General features: G+C 39.9%; 1 protein-coding gene across 3 annotated transcripts in view; it reads left to right on the plus strand.

Moving 5' to 3' along the window:
• The first annotated feature begins 1,655 nt into the window (after positions 1 to 1,655).
• Positions 1,656 to 25,310, plus strand: part of LOC122556175 (uncharacterized) — a 47,345-nt gene continuing 23,690 nt past the window's right edge. The window contains exons 1-6 of one of the 3 annotated variants that reach the window (XR_015758993.1): positions 1,656 to 2,908; positions 2,984 to 3,090; positions 14,107 to 14,376; positions 14,546 to 14,634; positions 21,430 to 21,655; positions 24,850 to 25,094. Coding sequence is in view for 1 of the 3 variants with exons in the window: in XM_087993215.1 (XP_087849341.1) it covers positions 2,760 to 2,908; positions 2,984 to 3,090; positions 14,107 to 14,156 (306 nt within the window). In the remaining 2 variants the exon portion in view is untranslated. Of the gene's footprint in view, positions 2,909 to 2,983; positions 3,091 to 14,106; positions 14,862 to 21,429; positions 21,656 to 24,849; positions 25,095 to 25,310 lie in introns of those variants that run through there. The other 2 variants (XR_015758992.1, XM_087993215.1) reach the window with 2 other exon arrangements.

Consider the following 25,310-nt stretch of genomic DNA (forward strand, 5'->3'; position numbering starts at 1 on the left):
ATAGACTATGTACAGTACACTTTTCGTCTGTACGCCATCCCCTGACCTTCCAGCACTGTGTTTTTCATCCTTGAATTCTATCACAAAATGTAGAAGCCGCAACAACTAAAGGTATAGATAAAGATACTCATAGCATAGCAGCTCCAAGGAGTAATAAGCACCTGTCATAAAACTTAACACGGCATAAGTAACAAGAGTGCTTATTTTTTTGATTGGTTTCACCCTCGTTTAATCTATCTTAGGTTCTGAATAGAACGCATTCGAAGAACAAATCCGTATATATTGAACAACTGGCTTGTAGCATATTATTGCGCACCTCTTCCCGGTTATTCCATTACCTTTGTAGTTACAAAACACTATTTTAGCATATACAGGTCGGATGGGAAAGTTTGGTTTTGTTGTGGTTTCAAATATGCAATTTATTAAACCGCTCGGACTGAGTACTCGCTCTATATGATCATCGCTATATTAATAGGTTTTGTGTATGTACATACTGTGTAATCAAGAAAAATCAACACTTTTGTTGTTGGCTTCATGTTGAATTTTCCACCGGTTTGCCTAAACAGTATTTCGAATCTGGTTAAGGTGATGTTACATCATATGCTTTATTTCATGCAATGTTGATTGTACCTTTAATTTTAGTAGTTAATGTCATTCGAAAGCACTAAATAGGCAACATATAAACCATTTTATGCTTTACTCGATTATTAAAAATTCTTTAAGCTGATAATTTTGGTTATATCGATGAAATATATAACTAACACCCATGTCATTGAAACCCGTTGACTCCCAGAAAATGCTCAAAACATGAAAACTGTTGATACTGCTTGGCGTGATTTAATCATTATGATGGTAAAGGATTTTTATTCAAATCGCAAATGCTAAACTTATTTTCTTTTCTGATTGAACGATTTCTGAAAGCTTTATTGAAAACACCGCAATGTTTTCAGTTTTTGCGTATCAATTTGAACTTGGTGCTTAAAAGTATTGAGATTTCGGTTATGTTTCTTTTCTAAAGCCGGGGACAATCGATAGATACCACTGTGATGTGATGTATGGACAATGCTCCAACATTGTTAAAACTAATACATCTTTTCTAATAGACACAGCTTATGTGCTTCCAAATAAACCTGTTGGACTATAACCTGGTATTGTGTGATTTTTTTTAACGATGTCCACCCCAGTCCAACACCGGCACCTCCAAATCATACGTGCTTGATAACCCATGTTCTCATTTTCAAAGGCGGAAAGAAACGCTTTGCAGAATTGTAAATGTTTGACAACAAGTATGAGACCTGTCAACAACCTGGTACGTATCTTTTTTTTCTCTCCCTCTTTCCGTATGCGTGCGTTTTCCCCATCTCTCAGTGTAATCATTTGATGGATTATTTCCTCTGCAGAGTCCAAAAGTACAATGGTAGCAACTAAAACAAAACGGCTGCACCATTTTAGAGTCTACCATGCAGCACTTAATGGAGGACCAGTAAAAGCGAATTAAAGATTGCAATCCCCGAGGAAGGTTTTATGTGACTGTTTTTTTCTCTGACAAACTCAACATTAGAGAAATGGTAGTGTGCGCTTCAGTTTAATTTCCCACCACATCACTTCAAAAGTATTGCAGTTATATTTTTATTTGTATATTGCACTTGCACATTGTCTGCTGCGTGTTGCATTATTAGCACTTACATACATTTTGAAGAAAATTGCAGCATGCATATCCCCATTTTACGATCAGCTATAATGCACAATTTTATCGCGCGCAACTTTCCAAAAGTATCTCGTTATGTTAAAGAAGCGCCCCTTTCTTTCTGCGGGGTGCAATAGTCTTCCCGAAAGAGAAATCAAACAAAAAAAAACGCACTCTTATACCCTGGTCTTGTTGCTAAGACGGATTCGTGTCAAAGTAACTTTGAAGTGAAATTTTAGCAAGAATGTACGTGACGTCTGTAACAGCTTTGAATAAAATCCCCTGATTATTATGATGATAGCTATCACAGAACTTCAAAGCACTTATGTAAAGAAAACACAAAAAAATTATGAAAATGCCAATGTGTTTTTAATGACATGTTGCGTATGAAACCTAAAAAAAAATTAGAGACGAGTGGAAGGGTGAGTGTGGCATGTTAAGAATTAGTGCAGTTGTGTAGAGTCATAATACACTGCAATCTGCTGTGTTTTTTTAAAAGTAGACTATCAGGCGATGTAACATGAAGGTTTTGTGCCCACAGGCTCGGAGTATGTCACGTTGATCCTGCCTGCTGTTGCTGGTTGTAATTTTGTTATCTTGCTGTGTGTTTATCCACAGTCGTTGGTGCTGCTCTCTGGCACTGATTCCGGGTGAGAGGTTACTCCCAATAACTCCCTCTCGACGTGCGCCTTTCTTCAATCCCCCTCTACATCTTCTGATTGATTTTCCTCTCTCGATTCTGAAGAAAACTTTACCGGCGAAGAGCCTATGTGTTTCAGTCGCGTTTACCAATTTTGGCAAATGTGGACGGGACGCAGAAGAGATTGAAGACTCGATTTTTAAAAAAAAATAAAGCGCAATAATGATTAAGAAGATTTTTCTTTTAAAAAAAAGATTTTTTTTAGTGAAGGTTTATATAAGAAAACCCAGCTCCTGGGTTTGCGGTTGTGTGTATATTGCTGAGTACAATCCCTAGGAAACTTCTCCACCTTCTCTACCTGCAGCGGGAGCCCCGATCCGCCGCGCGTTCCGATTGCGCCCTTTCCTCCGCCCCAATTTCCACACGAGTTCAATGCGGCGCAAATTCACGCCTTTCAAAAAACTGCTCTGTGCGTGGGAAACGAACCATACGCGCCCTCCGCCTGCGCCGACTTTCGAGCTCGAATTTCCTCTTCGACTCAATTCCGGGCGGTCGGAAATTAGGGCGCGCCATCCTTTGTGGTATGTTTGACAATTTGTTGGGTGTTTTTTTTTTCGCTGACATTTTAACTGGACTCAATTTTCGTCTGGGTATAGGTGCACCTTTTCTGCGCCGAAGTTGCAGCGGCCGAGGTTGCAGCGTTACTCCAGAGAGAGAGAGGGAGGTCCTTATCCAACTGGGAAGTTCTTTGGAGTCGAACAAGGTGAGTTGCCTTTCAAGAAGATCATTGCATTAGGAGTGATAAACGTCACAGCCACGTGAATCCTTGCTCACAATGTAGATGGTGGCTTAGATTATTCACCTGTGCCCAAATATCTTCACACATTCTGGATAAGGTGGGACTCGAATTTAAACATACCTGGCTCAAAGGTAGCGATACTTATCACTGCTTCACGGACAGTGGCTTATTACAACTCAGGTGAAGCTGGATACTCAGAGGAGAGTGTAAGTTGTTGATGGGATTGAGGTCTAATGTGAAATGAGGCTTATACCCCATATGGATAAGTTAGACCTATTACCTGGTTATGCACTGAAAGTTTAACATAATTATGTGGTGTTCCAAGGTGCTTTATACCATTATTGCAGATTTCTTTTGTTATGTTTTGCAGAAGCAAGCTGTCTTTCTCACAGTTAAAAATCACATAACACCAGGTTACAGTCCAACAGGTTTAATTGGAGGCACTAGCTTTTGGAGTGCTGTTCCTTCATCAGGTGGTTGTGTTTCTCACAGGTTACTTATTTCCCTACTAATCTGGCGAGCTAAGTGTGGTTTCTCCTTAAGCATTTTGATTGTTCTTTTTCAACTTCTTTATCTTCCACTGACTTCACTTCTACCTCTTAACACCTTTCATCTTCTTTTGCTCTTCACTTTCTTCCCCATCTGGCTATGCCTCTTGTTTACTCTGGGACTGGGTGGTGAGCATCCTCATCATTCCAAGGATCACCAAGAAGTAGCAAGCACTGATGTCAGAGCAATAAATTTAGATAATTGCAGTCAATTTGAGGAGCATTTAGATCGGTGTTAATGGGCATTGATATGAATATGAGGTAGTGGACTCAGATTGCCATCTGACTGGATGTACATGCCATGCAGTGCTACATCATTTTTGCAGGGCATGGACATTGTGTTATTTACTCTTTGGATTGGGATTTCTACTCTGATTATGAATGATATTAAAGATGAAAAGTTGCTTTTTTTGTGTCTGTCATAACTCAGAATTTGGGAAGTGTTTTAATATTAAAATCTTTATTATGTAGTTGGTATCATATTACAGATCTTAATTTAATGCTGAGACAATCACAAAATTGGAAAGCTCAGATATCTAAGAGTCTAACACTAACCATGTAGTATAATTCAAGCCAACCAATTTCAATGTTGATTTTGTTTTGACAGCAGACACTTTCACAACAATTAAACTGGCTGCACTCTAATTGCAAGTGGTAAAAATGAACCCAAGAAACAATTCTAAAATTTAAATTTTTTATTAATTGTTTTTAACTTTGTAATATTTGCAAAATGGTTTCTGCTGTGTCATTCCTAGTAAGCATTCAAATATTTCACTAGCAACCAAATTAGTGCCAGTGCCCTTTTCCTTTCCCTACAACCCTACAAGTATTTTCTGACAAAATATATTCTGAAAGTTACTGTTTTCACCAAAATTACAGGTAGCACATTCTAGATCAGAACAACTTGCTGTATTAAACAATCTATTCATTTTACTCCTGGTTCTTTTACTAGCTGTTTTAATTCTGTATTATCAGTTGACTATCCCTCCTGTCAGTAGAAACAATTTTGCCATATCAATGATCAGAATATTAATTTTTTGGATTTTATGTTTAAATCCTGTAGGGCAGAATGGATAGTGGTCAATACAGATATCAATTATAGTGAAGCTTGTAGTGTTTATGGTGCTATTCAAATAACTAAGAAAAGAAATTGCATTTTTGTAGTATCTCATAATTTTATGCTGTTCCAAAGTTCTTTCCAAACAATGAAATACATTTGAAGTATTATCACTGTTGTAAAGTTATATGATAGTAGTCAGAAATTAAAAAAAATGCAGAAATGTTCGAAACATAGAAACACAGAAAATAGGAGTTGCAGTAGGCCATTCAGCCCTTCAAGCCTGCTGTGAATATGATCATGGCTCATTTCTCTAACTCAGTTCCCTGTTTCCGTTTTCTCCCTGTACCCTTTGATCCTGAAGAATTATTTCTGATTACTTTTTGAAAACTTTCAATGTTTTGACCTCAATTGCTTCCTGTGGCAGCGAAATCCATAGGCTCACCACTGTCTGGGTGAGAAAATCGCTCTTCATCTTTGTCCTAAAAGATGCACCTTGTGTCTAAAAACTGTGACCCCTGGGTTCTGGTCTCCTCTGTCATTGGGAAAATCCTTCCTGCATTTACCCTCTCCAGTCCTGTTCAAATGTTTTAGGTTTCTATGAGTGCTCCCTCAAACTCAAGTGAATCTACATCTTCTAAGTTGCACCGTTGCACAAATATATGCAATATTTGCTTGAAATATGCCCAGTAGCTCACATATAACCTTTCATGCTTGTGTAGAATCAGTCCATGAAAAATTTCATTAAATTGAGCGACATTTTGTTTCAGTCTGTCCAGTTCAGTTCAAAAGTTTTCTGTTATTTTGTATTATTATCTTTTAATTATTTGCCTTTTACATATTTTCTCCCAGACGTACGTCACATAACAAAATGCCATCAGTTTGTATCCTTGCACTTTAAAATTATGAAGCAAAACATATTTTACCTAATCTCTGTGAAAAAAGGACTTTTACAATATAAAATCAGTTATATATGGTGCAGGTTAGTAGCTGTGGTTGGTTGAAAATAAATCACTTGTGCTATAGTTTTTGTGAATTATATGGTCAAAATTACATGCAGTTTGTTTTATCTTAGCATTTATCTGTGATGTCTCTTCTGTGCTTTTTCCAAGCTTTTGAAATCTGTCATTATAAGAGTAATAGAGCATATATGAAAATAAATAGTTTTTTCTGCTCTGAAAAACAAACATGAAGTGTTCAATATGAGTTGGAGAGGAGAGGGATTTTGTCAAGTGTACTTGTAATTGTTCAGTTTATTGATATTTGAAAGCATAGTTTTGGTTTGTGGAAACATGAAAATCAAATAGCACAGATAATTCTTTTTGACCCACAAAAACATTGAAAGAAGGAGATGCTTGTGAACCTACTGCTTGTGGTCAGCTTTATGTATGATATATTTTATTGCACAGCTGGCAACCTTGTGTCTGGTATTAGCAAGATGCTGTGCTTCAAAGAACTACAGAAGTATATTTAAAACTACATTTATTTTAATTATTATGTTTGCTGCATTCTGGAACTCTGAAAGTGATTGTTTGTGTGCTTTTAGCCTATGAAAGTACTTTTTACTCAACACATAAGACAAATTTGATTATATCCAATATATTTCAGCATCCTATCTTGGACTTATTATCGCACAATAGGCAATCAGTCAAAATGTTTCATTCAGCTAATGCTATTAAAATCAGCAAAGTGTGGCATTACTTTAATTTTGATTTTGTTATCCTATGTTTGACATTTATTCTGTAGAAGTTAACAAAATATGCATTAGTGATAGCACATTGTTATGTTCTCACCAGTGTACATTATAGGGGTGGAGACAAAAAGAATAAGACAAAACTAAAGGGAGTAGAATTGGAGACAGTAGAAATGGAGCAAAACATATTCATATTAATGATAATACCCATTAAATTAAAAGCATGGGTCTGGCTTAATATGTTTTAATATTGAATTCAGCACCATGAATCATAATAAGAAAATTACAAGTCTCACTCTGGGTTGTTAAACAACTGATTCTTCTACAAGATCTGGGCTACAGATAAAAAAAAAACAAAGGCTGATTATTTCCAATTTTAAACTTTTAGCTGATGTAAATTGTCCTACATGCAAATGTTTCAGTACTCTGGTTTAGTGTGTATGTGCTGCACATTTTTTGCAATATAAATTTTAAATAAATATACAAAATAGACCCCTGTCTGAAGCATAAGTGAAATTATTGACAATCATTTGCTTGAGAAATGAGGGTAAATTTGTTCATAAATTAATGCTACACTGCACCTTGACCAATAGAAATTACAACCTGACAATTAGTACCCACCTCCGCCCAATGAGAAATATTACCATAGTTGAGTAGAGCATTGCATGGGATTAATGAATATTACTGAGAAAACGTAGAGGATATATGAAATAAAAAAAAAACTGAAGGAACTGCGGATGCTGTAAATCAGAAACAAAAGCAGAGATTGTTGGAAAAGCTCAGCAGATCAGGCAGCATCTGTGGAGAGAAATCAGAGTTGACGTTTTGGGTTGTGTGACTCTTCCTCCATCTTCATCGCATTTGTTCTGAGGATATATGGATTTGTTTCTGGCTCAGCTTATTCTTGCCTTGCAAGTCCTTGATTGCTGCTACTGGCCAACTAAATTCTCCTCAGCATTACAAATTTGGGCTAAATTCTGCTGAAACAGGACATCAAGCATCATTAGTTAGATTGGCTTTTTGCACTCCCCAGCACAAAACATTTTGGACATCTGAGCGTAACATGGGAAACTGAACATTTGAGACCTGAATGCGCATGACAAAGGATTAGGAAACAAACAACATAACACTTGGAATAAAGTGTACATTAGAGTGGTGGAAGTCAATATAAAATCAGCCAAGGATATAGAAATGGGGAGGGAAAGAAGGATTGGAAGAAGAAAGAAAAAGAAAGGAATATTGAAACTTCTTTAAATATGAAATTTTCAGAAATTTTAACAGTATCTTAAAAACTAAGTTTGCACTTATAAAGTTAATTTTCAGTGCCAGGCATGTTGCTAAAAGGACACTTGTGCTTTTCGTAACAAAACATAACTTTCTTTGGTGTTTTGCCAAATCAACTGTGCAAATGCAACTTGACACTCAAAGGTAAGGCTGACAGTGAAATGCCATTTTTACTGAGCTGTTGTTGAAGTAATGCAACAGCAATTTCAGATAGTGGCATGTAACTGCATATCTGCCTTACCAGAGAGGCTATCTATATATAAGTAACAGCAAGCACCATTAGCTTCACCATTAATTTTACAGCAACATCTGATGAATAATATTATTCATACATGATTAGAAAAGTACGCTTACTTTTTTTTCTACATTATACTGTGAGACATCCCTTGTTCTGTTCCACTGCTTTTGAGAAGCAAAACAGGCAGAAATATTAATCATGTAGCCATAACAATTAGAAATCTGCTGAATGCCTTCTTGAAGTACAGCAAAAAATCTTTTTTTTTTACGATGACCAGAGTCCTGTGTGCTTTAGAGAGAATAAAACTTCTAAACTCATTCCCAGCTTTCTTAATTTATTTGAATGTTCAGTAGTTTGACCAGATCCCATTATTTGAAACTTCATATCAATACCCTTTAGTTATTTCAAAGCTTGAATGTTTGAGCAAATCTAAAGCTAAGTATGAAGGTTACCTTAATAGTTAAATACAGCATCAGGAATATACGAACCTAGGAATATAAGTAGGCCATTCAGCCCCTCGAGCCTGTCCTGCCATTCAATGAGATCATGGCTGAACTGGGGCATAACTCCATACACCTGCCAGTGGTCCATTTCCCTTAATAACTTTAACTTAATAAGAATATATCCGTCTCAGATTGAAAATTAACAACTGACCCTGCATCCACCTATATTTGTGGAAGAGAGGTCAAAATATCTCCTAACCATTGTGTATAAAAGTGCTTCCTAACATCTCTCCTGAATGGTCTGGCCCTAATTCTCAGACTGTCCCTCTAGTTCTAGAATCTCCACACAGTGGAAATAGCTGTTTTACCCTGTCTTTGTCTTGTTCATATCTTGAAGACTTCAATCAGGTCACCATTAACCTTCTAAGTTCAGAGAAAAATGGTTGGATATGTATAATCCTGTCTCATAAGTTAGCAAAAGCGAGAGGGCTTCTCCAGTCTCTAGTCTTCTGATCCCTACTCCCCATCCTTCCTCTCACATCTTTCAGGTGCCCAGAATAGGGAACTATTGTCAAAGTGGGATGGAGCTGATTTTAGTATGATATACTTTACATCATGATTCTACCAAAAAGTTATATTATGCATAATATACTAACAGCCCCATTACTTTGAACATATTTACATGCAATATTTTAGGCTTGAGCATCACAAGTGAAACAACAGTTCTATGTACAAGTATGAGTATCTTGACCTAACAGTGCCAAACTGGTGCATAACTCCTGTTTTCATTTCCAAGCTCAACAATGGCCAAATCTTCCACTAAGTTCACACCAACCAGCTCAAATTGCTATAATGTGCTATTTATTTCTATGCAAGTGGGCTTTGTTAACAGAAAAATTACATTTACGTGGTGATTAATGTTTTATTATTTTAAATGTAAATCAACCAGTGTGGATCATATAATAGGAGAACAATTACTGCTGGAGATTAAGATGGAAAGAGAATATATTGGAAAATATCTAGCAGATGAGTTGGCATCCATGGAGAGAACATCGGAATCGATACTTAAGGTCCACACTTATTACTGATCTCTGTTTCTCTCTGTAGTCTTGCTGCTTAAGCATTTCCAGCTTTTCCAATTTCTGTTGGAGCAATAATGACCCTTATTCCAGCTCAATAAAAAGCAATCAGAATTATTTAAAAGCAAAATACTGTGGGTGCTAGAAATCTGGCTGAAATAAAAGCAGGAAGTGCTGAAGAAACTCATCAGGTCTGGCAGCATCTTTGGAGAGAGAAGCAGAGTTACGTCTGAAGCAGAGTCATGTCAGTTTCAAAGCGTTAACTCTGTTTCTGTCTGCACTGATGCTGCCAGACCTGCTGAGTTTCTCCAGCACTTTCTGCTTTCACAAAAGCAATTAGACTTCTTATGTGCCTCTCATTCCCTTCAGCAAGAAACTCAGCAGCAGCTGCTGACATTTGGTTTGGCACAGTATCAAAATGCATTTCAAGAAAAAAAGTTAAGGGATGAAGAAAACATACAACTTGCTATGTGGGAAATTAAAATTAACATCAAAGCAATACATTGATAATTTGCATGTGTATGTGTGTCTCTCGGTCACAATCACCATTGACAAAGGATTGATGTCAGGAGAAAATGTAGAAACATAGAACCCTCAGAAGAACACATTCAGAACCAGAAGCAGAGCATCCTGTGGAAGAGGTAAATTGAATCTCTGTTAGAGGAGTCAATTGTTAAGGACCCTGTGGTCCTCACAGTGCCAAGGACGCAGGTTCAATTCCAACCTTGGGCAACTGTCTATGTGGAGTTTGCACAGCCTCCTCGTGTCTGGGTGGGTTTCCTCCGGGTGCTCTGGTTTCCTCCCACAGTCCAAATATGTGCAGGTCAGGTGAGTTGCCATGCTAAATTTCCCATAGTGTTAGGTGCATTAGTCAGAGGGAAATGGGTCTGGGTGGGTTACTCTTCGGAGGGTCAGTGTGGACTGTTTGGGCCGAAGGGCCTGTTTCCACACTGTAGGGAATCTAATCTAATCTAAAATCTCCATGCTGTCCACCTGCTGATTGAGTTCTCATTCTAGCTGAGGATGCCAAGATGATCATTGGATTTCACTGGTGATGTTATCACCTTCACTGGAAAATCCACATCGTTTTGTCAAAGACTCAACATCTCAAAGCCAGAGATATGGAGTCTAACCTGTAGTCTTCTGATCAGGGTGTGCCACTGCGGGCTGCAGTACAAGCTGTAGTAAGAATGATCTGGGATGTGAAACACGGTGCTCGATCTGACACCCAGACAGACAAAGGAGCCTGCCTCATGGTCCTGATGAGATAGAGCTGAATGAGTTGTTCACAAGGCCCAATGATATGGTGGAACTCCATATTACAATCAATAGTAATATTGGAGTGGGTTGAGAAGAACCTGCCCTGAATTCAGAACCCAGATGCCATCAAGGAGGAGTGTTAGGAAAGTTTGGGAATCACAGGCCTCATTCTGCTCCATTTTTATTTCCCATTTCTAACTTGACCAAATGATTCCAGCAAATCCCACAGCTTCCTATACCGTTGCCACCCAGGTGGATAGTGCTGTTAAGAAGGCAAATGCTGTGTTAGGTTTTATTGGTAGAGGGACTGAGGTCTGGAGCCATAATGTCATACTGCAACTGTACAAAATGCTAGTGTGGTCTCACTTGAAATATTGTGTACAGTTCTGGTCGCCCCATTACAAGAAGGATGTGGAAGCATTGGAAAAGGTGCAAAGGAGATTTATCAGCATGTTGCCTGGTCTGGAGGGAAGGTCTTATGAGGAAAGGCTGAGAGATATGGGTCTGTTCTCATTGGAAAGAAGAAGGCTAAGAAGTCATGATTTGGAGATGCTGGTGTTGGACTGGGGTGCACAAAGTTAAAAATCACACAACTCCAGGTTATAGTCCAACAGGTTTAATTGGAAGCACACTAGCTTTTGGAGCGCCGCTCCTTCATCAGGTGGTTGTCAAGCGGCGCTCCGAAAGCTAGTGTGCTTCCAATTAAACCGGAAAGATAAGAAGGGATTTGATAGAGACATACAAGATGATCAGAGGATTAGACAGGGTAGACAGTGAAAGTCTTTTTCCTTGGATGATGACATCAGCTTGTACGAAGGGGGCATAGTGACAAATTGAGGTGTGATAGATTTGAACAGATGTCAGAGGCAGGTTCTTTACTCAGAGAGTGGTAAGGGTGTGGAATGCCCTGACTGCCAATGTAGTTAACTCAGCCACATTAGGGAGATTTAAACAGTCCTTGGATAAGCATATGGATGATGATGGGATAGTGTAGGGGGATGGACTTAGATTAGTTCACAGGTCAGCACAACATTAAGGGCCAAAGGGCCTGTTCTGTACTGTATTGTTCTATGTGCTATGTTCTATACTTTGCTGGCAATCTTAAGTAGCTGTCAATGGGCTTCAACAACTGACCCATTCTTCTTGTGTCTTGGCTTGCACACTTGCCTATCTAATCTTGTTTCCAAATTACTGATGGGCTGTCCTGCATTAAAACTTAACTGATTTTTTCAATAGCTGTGTCGACAGCCTTCGGCTTCCACAGCTTTCTCCTATAAAATGACTGCAGTAGGTTTTTTTTATTTGTTAATGGGTATCATTGGCTATGCTAGCATTTATTGCCCATCCCTGATTGTGTTGGAGAAGGTGGCAGTTGGCACGCTTCTTGAGCTGGATAAAGAGTGGCGCTGGAAAAAGCACAACAGTTCAAGCAGCATCAGAGGAGGACAGGAGTTGACATTTCAGGTCAGAACCCCAAAGGTGAACTCTCCTCCTCCTTTGATGCTGCATGACCTGCTGCACCTTTCCCAGCTCCACTCTTTGTCCACACTGACTCTCCAGCATCTGCAGTTCTTGCTATCTCCACTCTACCTGAGCTGAACTCCTTGGGATGCATGGACACCCACAGTGCTGTTACCAAGAGACTTCTGGGGCTGACCTAGTGACGGTGAAGGAACGGCGATATATCCTCAAGTCAGCATGGTATTTGGCTTGGAGAGGAATTTTTAAGTGATGGTGTTCCAATCTGCTCCTTTGCCTGATTCTTGTATCTGATTTTCCATGGAGGGAGAGGTTCTGGGTTTAGAAGATGCTGTTGAAGGAGAAACTTCTTCACCCAGAGAATGGTGGGTGTGTGGAATACTCTGCCCCAGAGGGCAGTGGAAGCCCAGTCTCTGGATTCGTTTAAGAAAGAGTTGGATAGAGCTCTCAAGGATAGTGGAATAAAGGGTTATGGAGATAAGGCAGGAACAGGATACTGATTGAGGATGATCAGCCATGATCATAATGAATGGTAGTGCAGGCTCGAAGGGCAGAATGGCTTACTGCACCTATTGTCTATTGTCTATTGCCTATTGCTGAGTAACTGCAGTGAATCTGGTAGATGAGTTACCAGTCAAGAAGGCTACTCTGTCCTTTTTTGGTGTTTAGCTTCTGGAATGTTTTTGGAGCTGCACACATCCCAGGCAAGTGTGGACTATTCCATTCCATTCCTGACTTGTGGGTTTTACATATTCAACAAGTTATAGTGAATGGTAAAGACAACGTTGTTCAAAATCCAGCTTACTTTGACTGCAGTCACCTGACTAAACCTTCAGAGAAAAGTCAATTTATTCACCATTCCTGTTGCATGTCACTCTTAATGTATGTTGTGCTATAGCTGTCAATATGTAACATTTCTACTGTAGTTACCCACTCTTTATACGAAAACCATACTATTCCATTTCATTATTGGCGCTTTCAGACTCAGCACTGACCCTAATGGGTCACTTTATCAATGGCTTTCCTGAAAATGCACAATGGTGTATGTTTGGTTGCCCTGATCTGTCAGATTTCTCTCAGCTGAGTGAGCAAAGCAATGCCTCTTCATCCCACTAATCTTAGTTTTAGCTATTCTCAAACACAGGAAATTCAACTAAGCATGATGGGAATTCAAAGCAATTTGATATATGTTTTTAGTCATTATACATGTACTATGGCAAAAAGAATTAGGACATTTTTGTCATAAAATTTACCTTGGTAATGCCACGTTTAAAAAAAAGGCTGACTTGCTTCTCACCATTTGCAATGCAATACTTGAACCGACCCACTAACCTGACCGTTTCATCTCAGAAGCAGGGACATGACCACTGCACCATTAGGATTTCAGGCAATGAAGTGAAATGTCAAATAGTATTTAATGGGTGAGTTAGCACCAAGTCTGCCATCTTGGACTTTGCTCTACCTTAAACACTCCTCGAGTCCTAGCTGACCATGCATTCAGTTGAACTAAGGCTCTTTACCTCACTTCCTTGATTTCAAGGGGTCAGCATTCATCTGTCAGGTGAGATGCTTTTGATTTTCTTTTGCTTCTGCAGAAATGAGTAGAAACACTGTGTTCTCTGTTATTGGTAAAATTCTTGGATTTAATGTGAGTGGTAGTGAACTTTGACAAGAAGATCAGATGAGTTGCAAGACATTAGGGAATGGTAATCTAATTGAAAGAAATAGGATCCTGAGGGGACTTGACAGGGCAGAGGTCAAAAAGATGTTTGCCCTTTTGGGAAAAAAATATGGGATCTCTCACTTATGGTAACGATCTTGAGAGATTTTTTCTCTCAGAATTGTTAAGAGTCTGCTTTCAGTATTGTGACTGTAATTGCATTTCTTCTTGTTTTTCAGCATCACTTGGAGATGGAGTTGAGGAGGAAGTGAGAGGAGGGCTTTCATAGAGGAGCTTAACGACCCTCAAAACAACGATCTTTGGAGTAGTTAGTGTACTTCATCTCAGCCAGGAGTGGTATCAAATGCAGCCTTATTTCACAAGTAATTTGGTGGATGACTGGTACCACCTTCTACAACAGGGACTGCTGCCGCACAGTAGAGTGAAGATGGTGCTGCCGATGAGAATTTTAAAAAATTCGATGCCAGTGATCCGTCCCAATCAGACAGGTGACATTCCTAATATTTCCCTGTGTATCACTACATCTGGATGCTGAGAGAAGCCTGTTCAAGCAGAAAAGCGAAAGTTATTTGCTTCACTCTTACTGGGGAAAGGAGAATATGTAATTAACTGGCTTTTCCTGGCTAACGTGATTCCTAATGTCACTTCACTCTGCAGGGTTCACATATTAATGAAGATATACATTACAATGGCAAGGACTACCACTTCACAAGGCTTACCCTGTCCAGAGAACATCGTCAGTCAAGGTCTGCTATCCTGGACGTATATTTTATTCCACCTATAACATATGTCCAACAATTAATCATTTATCTGTCTTTATTTCTCTTTGGTTTTCTCCAGGTGTTCTGGTTTCCTCTCACAGTCCAAAGATGGGCAGGTTAGGTGGTTTGGCCGTGGGAGAAGGAGGTTATTGGGTAGGGGATGTGGGTCTGGGTGGGATACTCTTCAGAGGGTGAATTCAGACCGAATGCCTTGCTTTCACACTGTAGGGATTCTGTGACTCCATGAATGTGTGTGCATGTATTTGGTGTTTCTAAAGAGTTCTAGTGTGTTAAGTCACAAAGTAGTGGGTTAAAGTTCTTCTCTTGTCTATGTCATTTGATAAAGTTCAGTGTGTTACATGAAATAGTTATTTTCCATTAATGAAGAAACCTGGCGTGAAATGTTTTTGGTAGTGAATTGTTTTTGTGCTAAATAACAATGAGCTCTTGGCAATTGGTCATTTTGGTGGTCTCATTGGAATCTTATACATTTTATCACAGCTTAGGGAATATTGGGACATGATTGCAAGCAGGCCCTTCCCACTTAAGTCATGATGTGGAGGTGCCAGTTTTGGACTGGGATGGACAAGGTCAGAAGTCACATGACACCAGGTTATTGTCCAATAGGTCTATTTGAAACCACAAGCTCTGGAGTGCTGCTTCTTCATCATGCTGAAAAGCTCTAGGAAGATGTAAACCTGTATTTAAACACTTACCAGGACATAGTAGCTGATGTTGTGTGCCCTGTCTTCCCCATTGACAATCCAGTGCTACGAGAGAGTCGTTTGATTTTCTGTCCATTCTGCAATTCTGAAGGAGCCAACATCGGAAGAGCCAACATGGAGCTCAGTCATAACGCAGAAAAAGGAGCTCAATGATGGTGATTGCCGCACATAAGAAGATTTGGGGCCTAAATACAGGCACACTAGAGCAGATTTCGTTCAATGATTCCTCACAGTGTACAAATAAGAATTCCCCCAGAAAGGAACATAACTGAAGTGGAAAAGTCTACCAAAACTGCAGAAGAAATTTGCTGTAATGATCTCACTAAGGGCAACAGAATGGTTCCACAGATGGAAAACGTTCATGTCACAATTGAGTCAAATCAGGAAAATGATTCCTAAAATTACCTAAGAATAATTTGCATCAACTCTACCTGCAATAATTGAAATGTACTGATTTTGTTATATGTATAACTTCAATGTAGTAAGAGTTTTATGCAGTTTAGTGGCACATGTAACCTCCAGCTTTTGCAGAGGAAGTGCTTGAGTGGGAAACAAAGCAAGGAATATATGACTCTTCTGGATATCAATATGGATGGATTGATCAAAGGAGTTAGAGTGATCATTTTCCCATTTTCCAAAATGCCTGCTGCATCCAGGAGGCAATGTTCATTCTTTCAATGGAAAATCTTTGATGATTTCTGTAAACGTTGTGGAGAATCGATGATATCTGAACACAACATTTCAAGTCAGAAGCATTATGGGTAATTGTACTGTGCAACCTGGAATTGCTATCCAGTGGAGTGCGAAACTTATTTATCTTCCATCATTTCAAGCACCAGTCACTTAAGCCAGGGATACCAAACATTTGGAAGTTATTAGCAAGAAGAACACTAACAAAAGGCAAGACTGAATTCTTAATTAATTTATGGAAGACTTTAACTATGAAACATTGGGGTCTTGTGAGTTGAACCAAAATTGAGAAAGATTTTTGCTATGCAGGTTTAGGTGGTGAGGAAAAAGAGCACTCCATGGTGGAAACTGCACTGATATTCCTCAGTTTGACTATATCACAGCTGATAACACTTTGAACAGCATCAATGTTTTGATCGAACCTAGGATGAAATTATTTAGGGTAGTGGGTACTTTGACGATCGCAATTTTCCTGATGCAGTGTTTCAAGGAGGCTATCTCAAGAATATCATTAATATTCTAAGAAGGATGTGGAAGCTTTACAGAGGGTGCAGAGGAGATTTACCAGGATGCTGCTTGAACTGAAGAAAGGTTGAGGGATCGGGGTTTTTCTTATTGGAGTGAAGAAGGATGAGAGGTGACTTGATAGAGGTGTACAAGACGATGAGAGGCATAGATACAGTGGATAGTCAGAAACGTTTTTCCCAGAGCGGAAACGGCTATCACAAGGAGGTATAAATTTTAAGGTGATTGGAGGAAGGTTTAGGGAAGATGTCAGAGGAAGGTTCTTTACACAGAGTGTGGTGGATGTATGGAATGCACTGCCGGCAGTGGTGGTAGAGTCAAATACATTAGGGACATTTAAGTGGCTCTTGGTAGGCACATGGATGATAGTAAAATGAAAGGTATGTAGGTTAGTTTGATCTTAGAGTATGATAAAAGGTCGGCACAACATTGAGGGCAAACTGTGCTGTACTGTTCTACATTTTATGTTCTATTCAGTATTATGTGCTGTCCTCAGGTAAAGACTTTGGAGTCAAAAATGATGCCTAATGTGGCAAATATCAATGAAGCATCTGCTTGTAATTCAGTTTTGAAGATAAGACCTTCAAAAAGAATTGATTTGCAAAAGGTAATGTTTGTTGTAATCCAATCCTTCAAAAACAACCTGGACAAGTTTGCAAGTTTTAATGAGAAAGCCAATACTGTTATTCTACAGAGAATGTTAACCTACATTCCTGACGAAGGGGTTATGTCTGAACTATTGTCTCTCCTGCTCCTCGGATGCTGCCTGACCTGCTGTGCTTTTTCAGTGCCAAACTTCGATTCTGATCTCCAGCATCTGTAGTCCTCACTTTCTTCTTATCATTTTGTCCAGTCCAACATGTGCATCTTTGTATCTAAAATGAATTACTGAAGGACAGCAATATAGTTGAGGGTGTGATGCTGGAAAAGCACAGCAGGTCAGGCAGCAGTAGTTTGGCGCACCAGCCTCGATACCACTGAAGCCAGGTGCTAACTCGCAGACACTTCCTCCTACTGCCCCTGGACCATGACCTTACCTCCTATCACCAAACCATCATCTCCCAGACTATCCACATCCTCATCACCTCTGGGGAGCTCCCATCCATAGTCTCCAACCTCATTGTCTGTGAACTCCGCACCGCCCAATTTGACCTCCTGTCAAGACTCTGATCTCCAGCATCTGCAGTCCTCACTTTCTCTTTTTCGAACAGCAACCTAGGCCTCAGACAAATCAGATATGCAACATTTTATATTATAATTTGACATACTTCGCACCATTGTCAAATAATTTAAAATGTTTTTTGAGTGAAACATTTTTGTTTCTGTCAGACACCACATGCGTTTCAAGAAAGATGCATCGAAGTAAACTGGAGTTTCATTATTTTGGACTTTTTTGTTGGAATTAAATGAACCAACACAACAGTTTTCTAGATGTAACTTTGAAGGTTCATTATAATTAATAAATGAGCTTGAGGTAGGCATTATGTATGAAGGGTAAGAATGAAAAAACTTTTCACCAATTTATATTTAGAAGATTTACTTTGCTGGATAGAGCTGTAAGAACTATTATCTCACTTATAGTAAACTCACTTTTAATTATTTACTGGTTAATCTCATTTGCTCATATTCTGGAATTTGATCCTTTCTACATTATGTCCCATCCACCCACAGTACTAAACTTGAATATATACTTTATTTGATTCAAGTCTTGACCCTTTTTAGGTTCTGAAATGCTTCTTTGAATATTTTGCTAATTTAAATGTAATCAAATTAGGGTATTGTTTCCTGTTTATCTGAAATGGTGTTAGAATATATCAAAATAATAATGTAATTGGACAACGCAAAAACAAACAAGGAACAAAATATTGCTACAAAGGATTGTGATTCAAATCTTTGAATAGAAACTGCCTTATAACAGAATCAGCTCTATTTGAATAAATTTGTCCTGTCATAAGTTCATGCAGTTTATAGAGATTTTTCTGTAATTATAATCTTGCTATGTCACAAATAGATGATGACAAAACGTATTTGGTGAAAATATTTAAAATGTTGAGCATGAAAAATTATATCTTGACTGATTCTTTGTTGACATCACATTAATCAGTCAAAGCCAAAATCTCAGATTATTAAGGGAAATATTTCCCAGCAAAAGTGTTGAAATTGGTATGCAGCTGTGGCAAGCTATTTGGAGTATAACAGTGAAATGTTGCTACAGAGGACCTTAGACCATATCTGGATTGCTGTGAACACTCTTAGTGTCATCATTAAAACAAGGTTTTGTGGGCAGCATGGTGGCACAGTGGTTAGCACTGCTGCCTCACAGCGCCTGAGACCCGGGTTCAATTCCCGCCTCAGGCGACTGACTGTGTGGAGTTTGCACGTTCTCCCCGTGTCTGCGTGGGTTTCCTCCGAGTGCTCCGGTTTCCTCCCACAGTCCAAAAGATGTGCAGGGTGAGGTGAATTGGCCATGCTAAATTGCCCGTAGTGTTAGGTAAGGGGTAAATGTAGGGGTATGGGTGGGTTTCGCTTCGGCGGGTCGGTGTGGACTTGTTGGGCCGAAGGGCCTGTTTCCACACTGTAATGTAATCTAAAAAAAAGGTTATCGTTGCAACTGAAGCAGTGCAGAGAATGATTTGAAGAAGAACAATGTACAGATATGAAGAGAGAGCATGGGGGTGTGGCAAAACACAAGTAGCTCTTTAGGAGGACTGGCACTGAAACAATGGATCAAATGGCTTTCTTCACTATTGTAATGATGCTACGGTAGATAAGCAGGAGGCTGGAAGAACACAGCAAGCCAGGCAGCCTCAGGAGGTGGAGAAGTCAATGTTTCAGGTGTAACCATTCTTCAGGACTTGGGGTGGATGTGGGGGGGAGCTGCAGATAAAGGGAATGGGGCTGGGGCAGGGGCAGGATGATGAGGTAGGGATAGGTGGACACAGGTCGAGGGTACAACCTGATTGGTCGATGGGAGAAATTAATCTGATTTGTGGCTGGCAGGAAGAAAAGGACTGCAGATGCTGGAGATTAGAGTCAAGATTAGTGTGGTGCTGGAAAAGCACAGCAGGTCAGGCAGCATCCAAGGAGCAAGAACATTGATGTTTCGGGCTTTTTGGGTCAGTTAGAGGAATGGAAAGGAGAGGCAGGGTCTGGGAAGGGAGTCGGGTGATGGGAAGAGAGGTTGTTTGAAATTGGAGAACTCAACTTTGAATACTCCGGGCAGTAGGCTGCCCAAGCAGAATGATGCTATAGTCAGACTGATTCCTGGAAAGAAGGGGCTCTCTGATGGAAAACATTTGTGCAAGTTGTATCTATATCTTTTGGAGGTTAGGAGAAAAAGAGGTATCATACTGAATTATGTATGGAATGGTGATGGTCTGGCAATATTATGTCCAGACTCGAAATCTGAAGACTCTGGGAAACAGAGTTCAAATCCTGCCATGGTGGAATAAAACTCTGGGATTAAAAGTCTAATGATGACAAGGATGTCAGTTTTCAGGGGGAAAATATAGCATCTAGTTGACCACTGTCCTTTTGGAAAAGAAACTGCCACCCTTACCTCATCTGGCCTACGTGTAACTAGACCCACAGCAAATGTGGTTGACTCTGAACTGTTATTTGAGCAATTAGGGAAAAACAATGAATCTTGACCTGGCTAGCATACTCCTCATTCTGCGAATGAATAAAACAAATGTTTTGGGGGGGCTTGTCAAGCTGAAAGCTGAGAAGATGTTTCCTCTGTCACAAGGACTACAAGTAGGGGATACACTTGGAAAATTAGGCATCTCCCTTTTAAGACTGTGATAAGGAGAAACCTTTTAAACAGCTCTCAGACACTTATTAGTGTGTCAAATTATTTTCCTCTAGATAATAATGGAAGTTAAGCCATTGAATATGCTAATGATTGGGTTAGGTGTTTCATCAATAAGGGAAGCTTATGGGTCGAGATAGGAAGGTAGAGTTAATGGCACAGTCAAATCAGGCATGATCTCATAGCCTCTTGCTTCTGGTTCTTGTTTATGGAGGAAAAAGAGCAGTTAAAGGCTTGATTGACAGTTCAATTGGCTGTGTACTCAGGCAAGACCTGGATGCCAGTTTTGACATATTGAAGCGAAGTGTTATGATGAAACAGACAACAACTTAGGATATTTTACAGCTTAGCAAGGTAAATAATTTTAAAGTCTGTTATAAGTTTGAAGACTTTTTTTATGCTTAAGGGAAACACCCATAGATTAAAGGGAGAGCTTTTCAGTTTTGGCTTGTCTTTTGAGACAGTTCTATGAAGTTTTTAGATGGAAATGGTTATAATGAAATTGAACAGTACACTCAAGAAAGGGGGAATATAGTAAAATGAGATTACCTTAGAGTAAGGAGTTGTGAGAGACCCTCATCAGAAGTGTTGGGATAAAATCTCAAAGAGTTTCCTTGAAGGCTAAGCACATTTAAGGTCAGGTGTATGAATCCTTCAGGGCAAAGCTATCATGTGTTTCCAGTCTTGGAATTAAAGTCACACCCTATCGTAAATCTATTGAGGTGTTAGGAAAAAAAAGTTCTCTGGTATGGGTACAGTAAAATGTGTGTTTTTGGGTGCGTTATAATGTTTGGAACTGTAAAACATGAACTTTGAGATTAATAGAATTTGCTTTAACTGTGTGCTTAAAACTCTTTGAATGCGTGTTACAAATAAATAATTTGATTTAATCCATTTTATTTTAATTAAAAATGCTTCAGTTTCATCATTAAAACCAAAGCTACCACATTGTGTGTTAATGTTTCAGTGAAAGACCACTTTGTTAAAACCAAACCAGCCAGGTTTAAGTCTGGTTTCTGACTTTTCCAGAAAGAACATTAGCTGGGACCGGGAAGAGTGAAGAAGATCATTGACCCCATGTGAAATTGGATTCCGTTTCTGATGATGATCAATACTGCTGGCCTCCTCTGCTCTTTCCATTCGGGCTTGTCTGGTTCACTGGGGACATCTCCTCCTTTGGTTGTAGAAAACAGAACCCCCCCACCTTGTTCGAGTTGCCTGGAGGAGGACATGCAGGGAGTTATCACTGAGGCATGTGGCCAACATGGTTCTTACTCTGCATGGCCACAAGCAAGTTCCACAGGTTTAAAGGTGTTCTGAACAGAGGGGAGGTGGGTTGTTATATTCCAAGTGGGGTGTCGGTGTGTTGAACGGCGAACGAAAGGATGGAGAAGGTGGTCCAGTTTGAAGACAGGGTTCTAAAATTCAAGTGAGGGTTCGGCTCTGCAATGCTCTGTTTACATTAAATTCTGGCCTGTGAAGGCATTTTAAGATTTCTGCACCTGCTACCAGTTTCTACCAGATTTTAACCTAATTTATAATGTCCTGTAGTTAAAATCTAGTTCAGTGTGAAATAACGCCGCAGAAGCTAGTATTCCGCACCCAATCAGCCTTTATTTACATGTGCATAGTACTTCAGAACGGTACAGTATCTTCAGAGCCAACTCTCAGAGTGAACAGAGCCTCTGACGCTACTGTTTATAACTGTCAGTCATGGCTCCCTGATTGGACGAGGTCAACAGCCCCAATCAGGGAACTCATATTCTATGAGGTCCACCTGGCTGACGATCACTGCACTACAATTGCCCAATTGGGCTTCACAGCAGTTTGCCTAGATACTTGCTCTACAGTGTCCCATCGAGTGTTTAAGGATCCACAATATATTCCCTCCAATGTGATTTTTTTAAAATCTTAAGTTCATCCCATATAGCCTCCTTTGTTCCTTCCATCATATCAACTTCTGTCTCAGCTCTGATTGTTACTTTAACTATTATTGTGATGCCATCCTTTCATATCTTTATATCTGACCCATCTGAAAATCCTGTGACATGGAATGCTGAGCTGCCACTCCTCTCTTTCTTTAAGTCAAGTTTCAAAAATGGGAATGCTACCATACTTCCAAGTGCATGCCTGTGCCCTCAGCTCATTTGTCTCATGCATTAGATTCCTTGAATAAATGTATAATACACAAGGCACTGTTCCTTTGTTGGCTATTTCCTACTCTTTGAATGTTTGATCTTCTATATTTTCTTGCTGATATTCTGCCTCCCATTTTTAGCTTTGCTTCTCTGACTTCTGAATCTATAAACAGGTTCCCATTTCCATGCCAAGTTAGTTTGAACCATCCTTACAGCACCAACTAACTTCAGTACTACAGTGCTCTTTCTGGCCTTTTAGAGATGTAAATGGACTGGCTTGTACAGATCTCATCTCTCCCAGAATGGGTGCCAATAGTTTAGGAACTTACATTCCTTCTTTTACATCATCTGTTCAGCAATGCAGTCATCAGCACTATCCCTGCTTTTGTGCGTTCATGAGCATGTGGCACTGCTACTTTTAGGCCACTTGGGAAATCATATATTCAGTTACAGCATTGAGTATAGAAGTTGGGAAGTTATGTTACAGTTGTACAGGATGTTGGTGACGCTGCACCTGGAGTATCATGGGTCGAAAAGTGTGGTGCTGGAAAAGCACGGAAGATCATGCAGCATCCAAGGAGCAGGAGAATCAACATTTCGGGCATAAGCCCTTCATCAGGAAAGTGGATAGGGAGGGGAGAAGGGAGCTGAAAGATAAATAGGAAGGGGGTGAGGCTGGGGGGAAGGTTGCTTGGAAGGTGATATGTAGATGCAGGGGGGAGGGTTGAAGTGGGGGGAGGTAAGATGAGGAAGCTGGTGAAATCGGCATTGATCCCGTGTAGTTAGAGGGTCCCAAGATGGAAGAAAAGGCATTCTTCCTCCAGGTGACGGGTGGCTAGGATTTGGCGGTGGAGGAAGCCCAGGACTTGCATGTTCTTGGCGGAGTGGGAGGGGGAGTTGAAGTGGTCGGCCACGAGGTAGTGCGTGTGTCCTAGAGATGTTCTCTGAAACATTCCGCAAGTTGGTGTCCTGTCTGCCCAATGTAGAGGAGACCACATTGAGAAAACAGACGCAGTAGATGAGGTGTTAGGATGTGGAGGAAGTATTGTGTTCAGTTTTGTCACCTTGCTACAGGAAGGATGTTATTAAACTGGAAAGAGTGCAGAAGAAATGTACAAGGACTCAAGGGTCTGAGTTATAGGGAGAGGTTGGACAAGTTAAGACTTTTTTATTTACAGCATAGGAGAGTGAGGAAGGATTTTATTGAAGTGTATAAGATCATGAGTGGCATGGATAGTGTGAACGCACTTAGTATTTTTCTTAGGATTGGGGAATTGAGGACTAGGGTGTATCAGTTTAAGGTGAGAGGGGAAAGAATAAATGGGACCTGAGGGGCAACTTTTTTACACAGAGGATGGTATGCATATGGAATGAGCTGCCAGTGGAAGTGGTTCAGCCATGTACATTAACAACATTTAAAAGACATTTTGACAAATACATGGATAGGAAAGGATTAGAAGGATATGGGCCAAGTGCAGGGAAATGGGGTTCGGTTGGCATGGGCCGGTTTGGTCCAAAGGGCCTGTCTCTGTGCTGTTGGACTCTATGACTGTATGATTCTATATCTTTCCTGTTTCTGTCTATGTCATTGCTGATGAAAGGGGCCATGATCTTTTGTTGTTCGCATACCCTCTCAGAATGGTTTGTTCATTCTCAGCTGGTATCCTTGACCTTGGCATCAGGGAAACAACATCCCATCTATATTACCATCTATATTTCCACCTGTGCATACATGCCTATTTGTCCCATGTATTCACTTTCAGCTGAGCCATCCATTGACTTGTGGACTTGGCTTTCAATAGAAATCACTTCTGTAATCAATGTTGGTTAGACAATGAGCTACACTTAGAGGGATTCCTGCAACATTTGATTGGTATTTCTTGCCTGTCTGGCGGTCAACTATTCCCTCATCCTGGCACACATTTAAGATGAAAGGGTTAACCCCTCCTTAGTCTTACGGATGCACTGCTCAAACTCAGAAGACTGAGTTCCAGCTCCTCCAGTAACAATGTTTCTTATTCACAAAGTCATCCATGACACGAGAAACACCTTGAAGTTCCACATGGTACAGGATGAGCTTTCAACAGGACTGAGATACTATTCCTCTATATATATAAAAAAAATGAAATTTCTTAGTTAAACACACAGCCAAAATCACCGTTCTGTTGTCCATTTTGTATTCACCAAGTATATGAGTGACTTCCATATGAATCTGCTCTTTGTCTTGAGCTTTCTCCCGCATTCTGTTTATGCTTAAGTTATTGATTATCATGCTTCAATTAATTTCTTCAATAACTTACATTACAGGTAGGCTGGATTTTGTAGGAGAAAGTGAGGACTGCAGATGCTGGAGATCAGAGTCGAGAGTGTGCTGCTGGAAAAGCACAGCAGGTCTGCCAGCATCTGAGGAGCAGGAGCATCAACATTTTGAGTAAAAGTCTTCGATTATCTGTAAGGTGGATCTGTATTGGATGGAAAAAGATCAGCACCTCTATCCTGCTCTACCAAATTAAGAACATTTGCATTCATTCAGTTTGCAAATCTACTTCAAAACATGTGAGTAACCAATATCCATTCTGTGCATCCAAATATACTGTTTATTTTTATACAATTTAACCAAGTTACAGTTGTTAGCTTACCATTCAGCTCACAGAGATTAGACAGTGGTGGCAATTCTTTATTCACGAGTATGATTGTCCACCTAGGAAATCCTACGTCACTGGTCTAGGGTTCTGTAGGTTTTCATTGGCTGATGAGCCTGATCCTGGAGTC

The sequence above is a fragment of the Chiloscyllium plagiosum genome, unplaced genomic scaffold (genome assembly GCF_037043375.1).
Source record: "Chiloscyllium plagiosum isolate Xiang-an unplaced genomic scaffold, Cpla_swu_hap1 HiC_scaffold_13, whole genome shotgun sequence".
NCBI lineage: Eukaryota > Metazoa > Chordata > Chondrichthyes > Orectolobiformes > Hemiscylliidae > Chiloscyllium > Chiloscyllium plagiosum.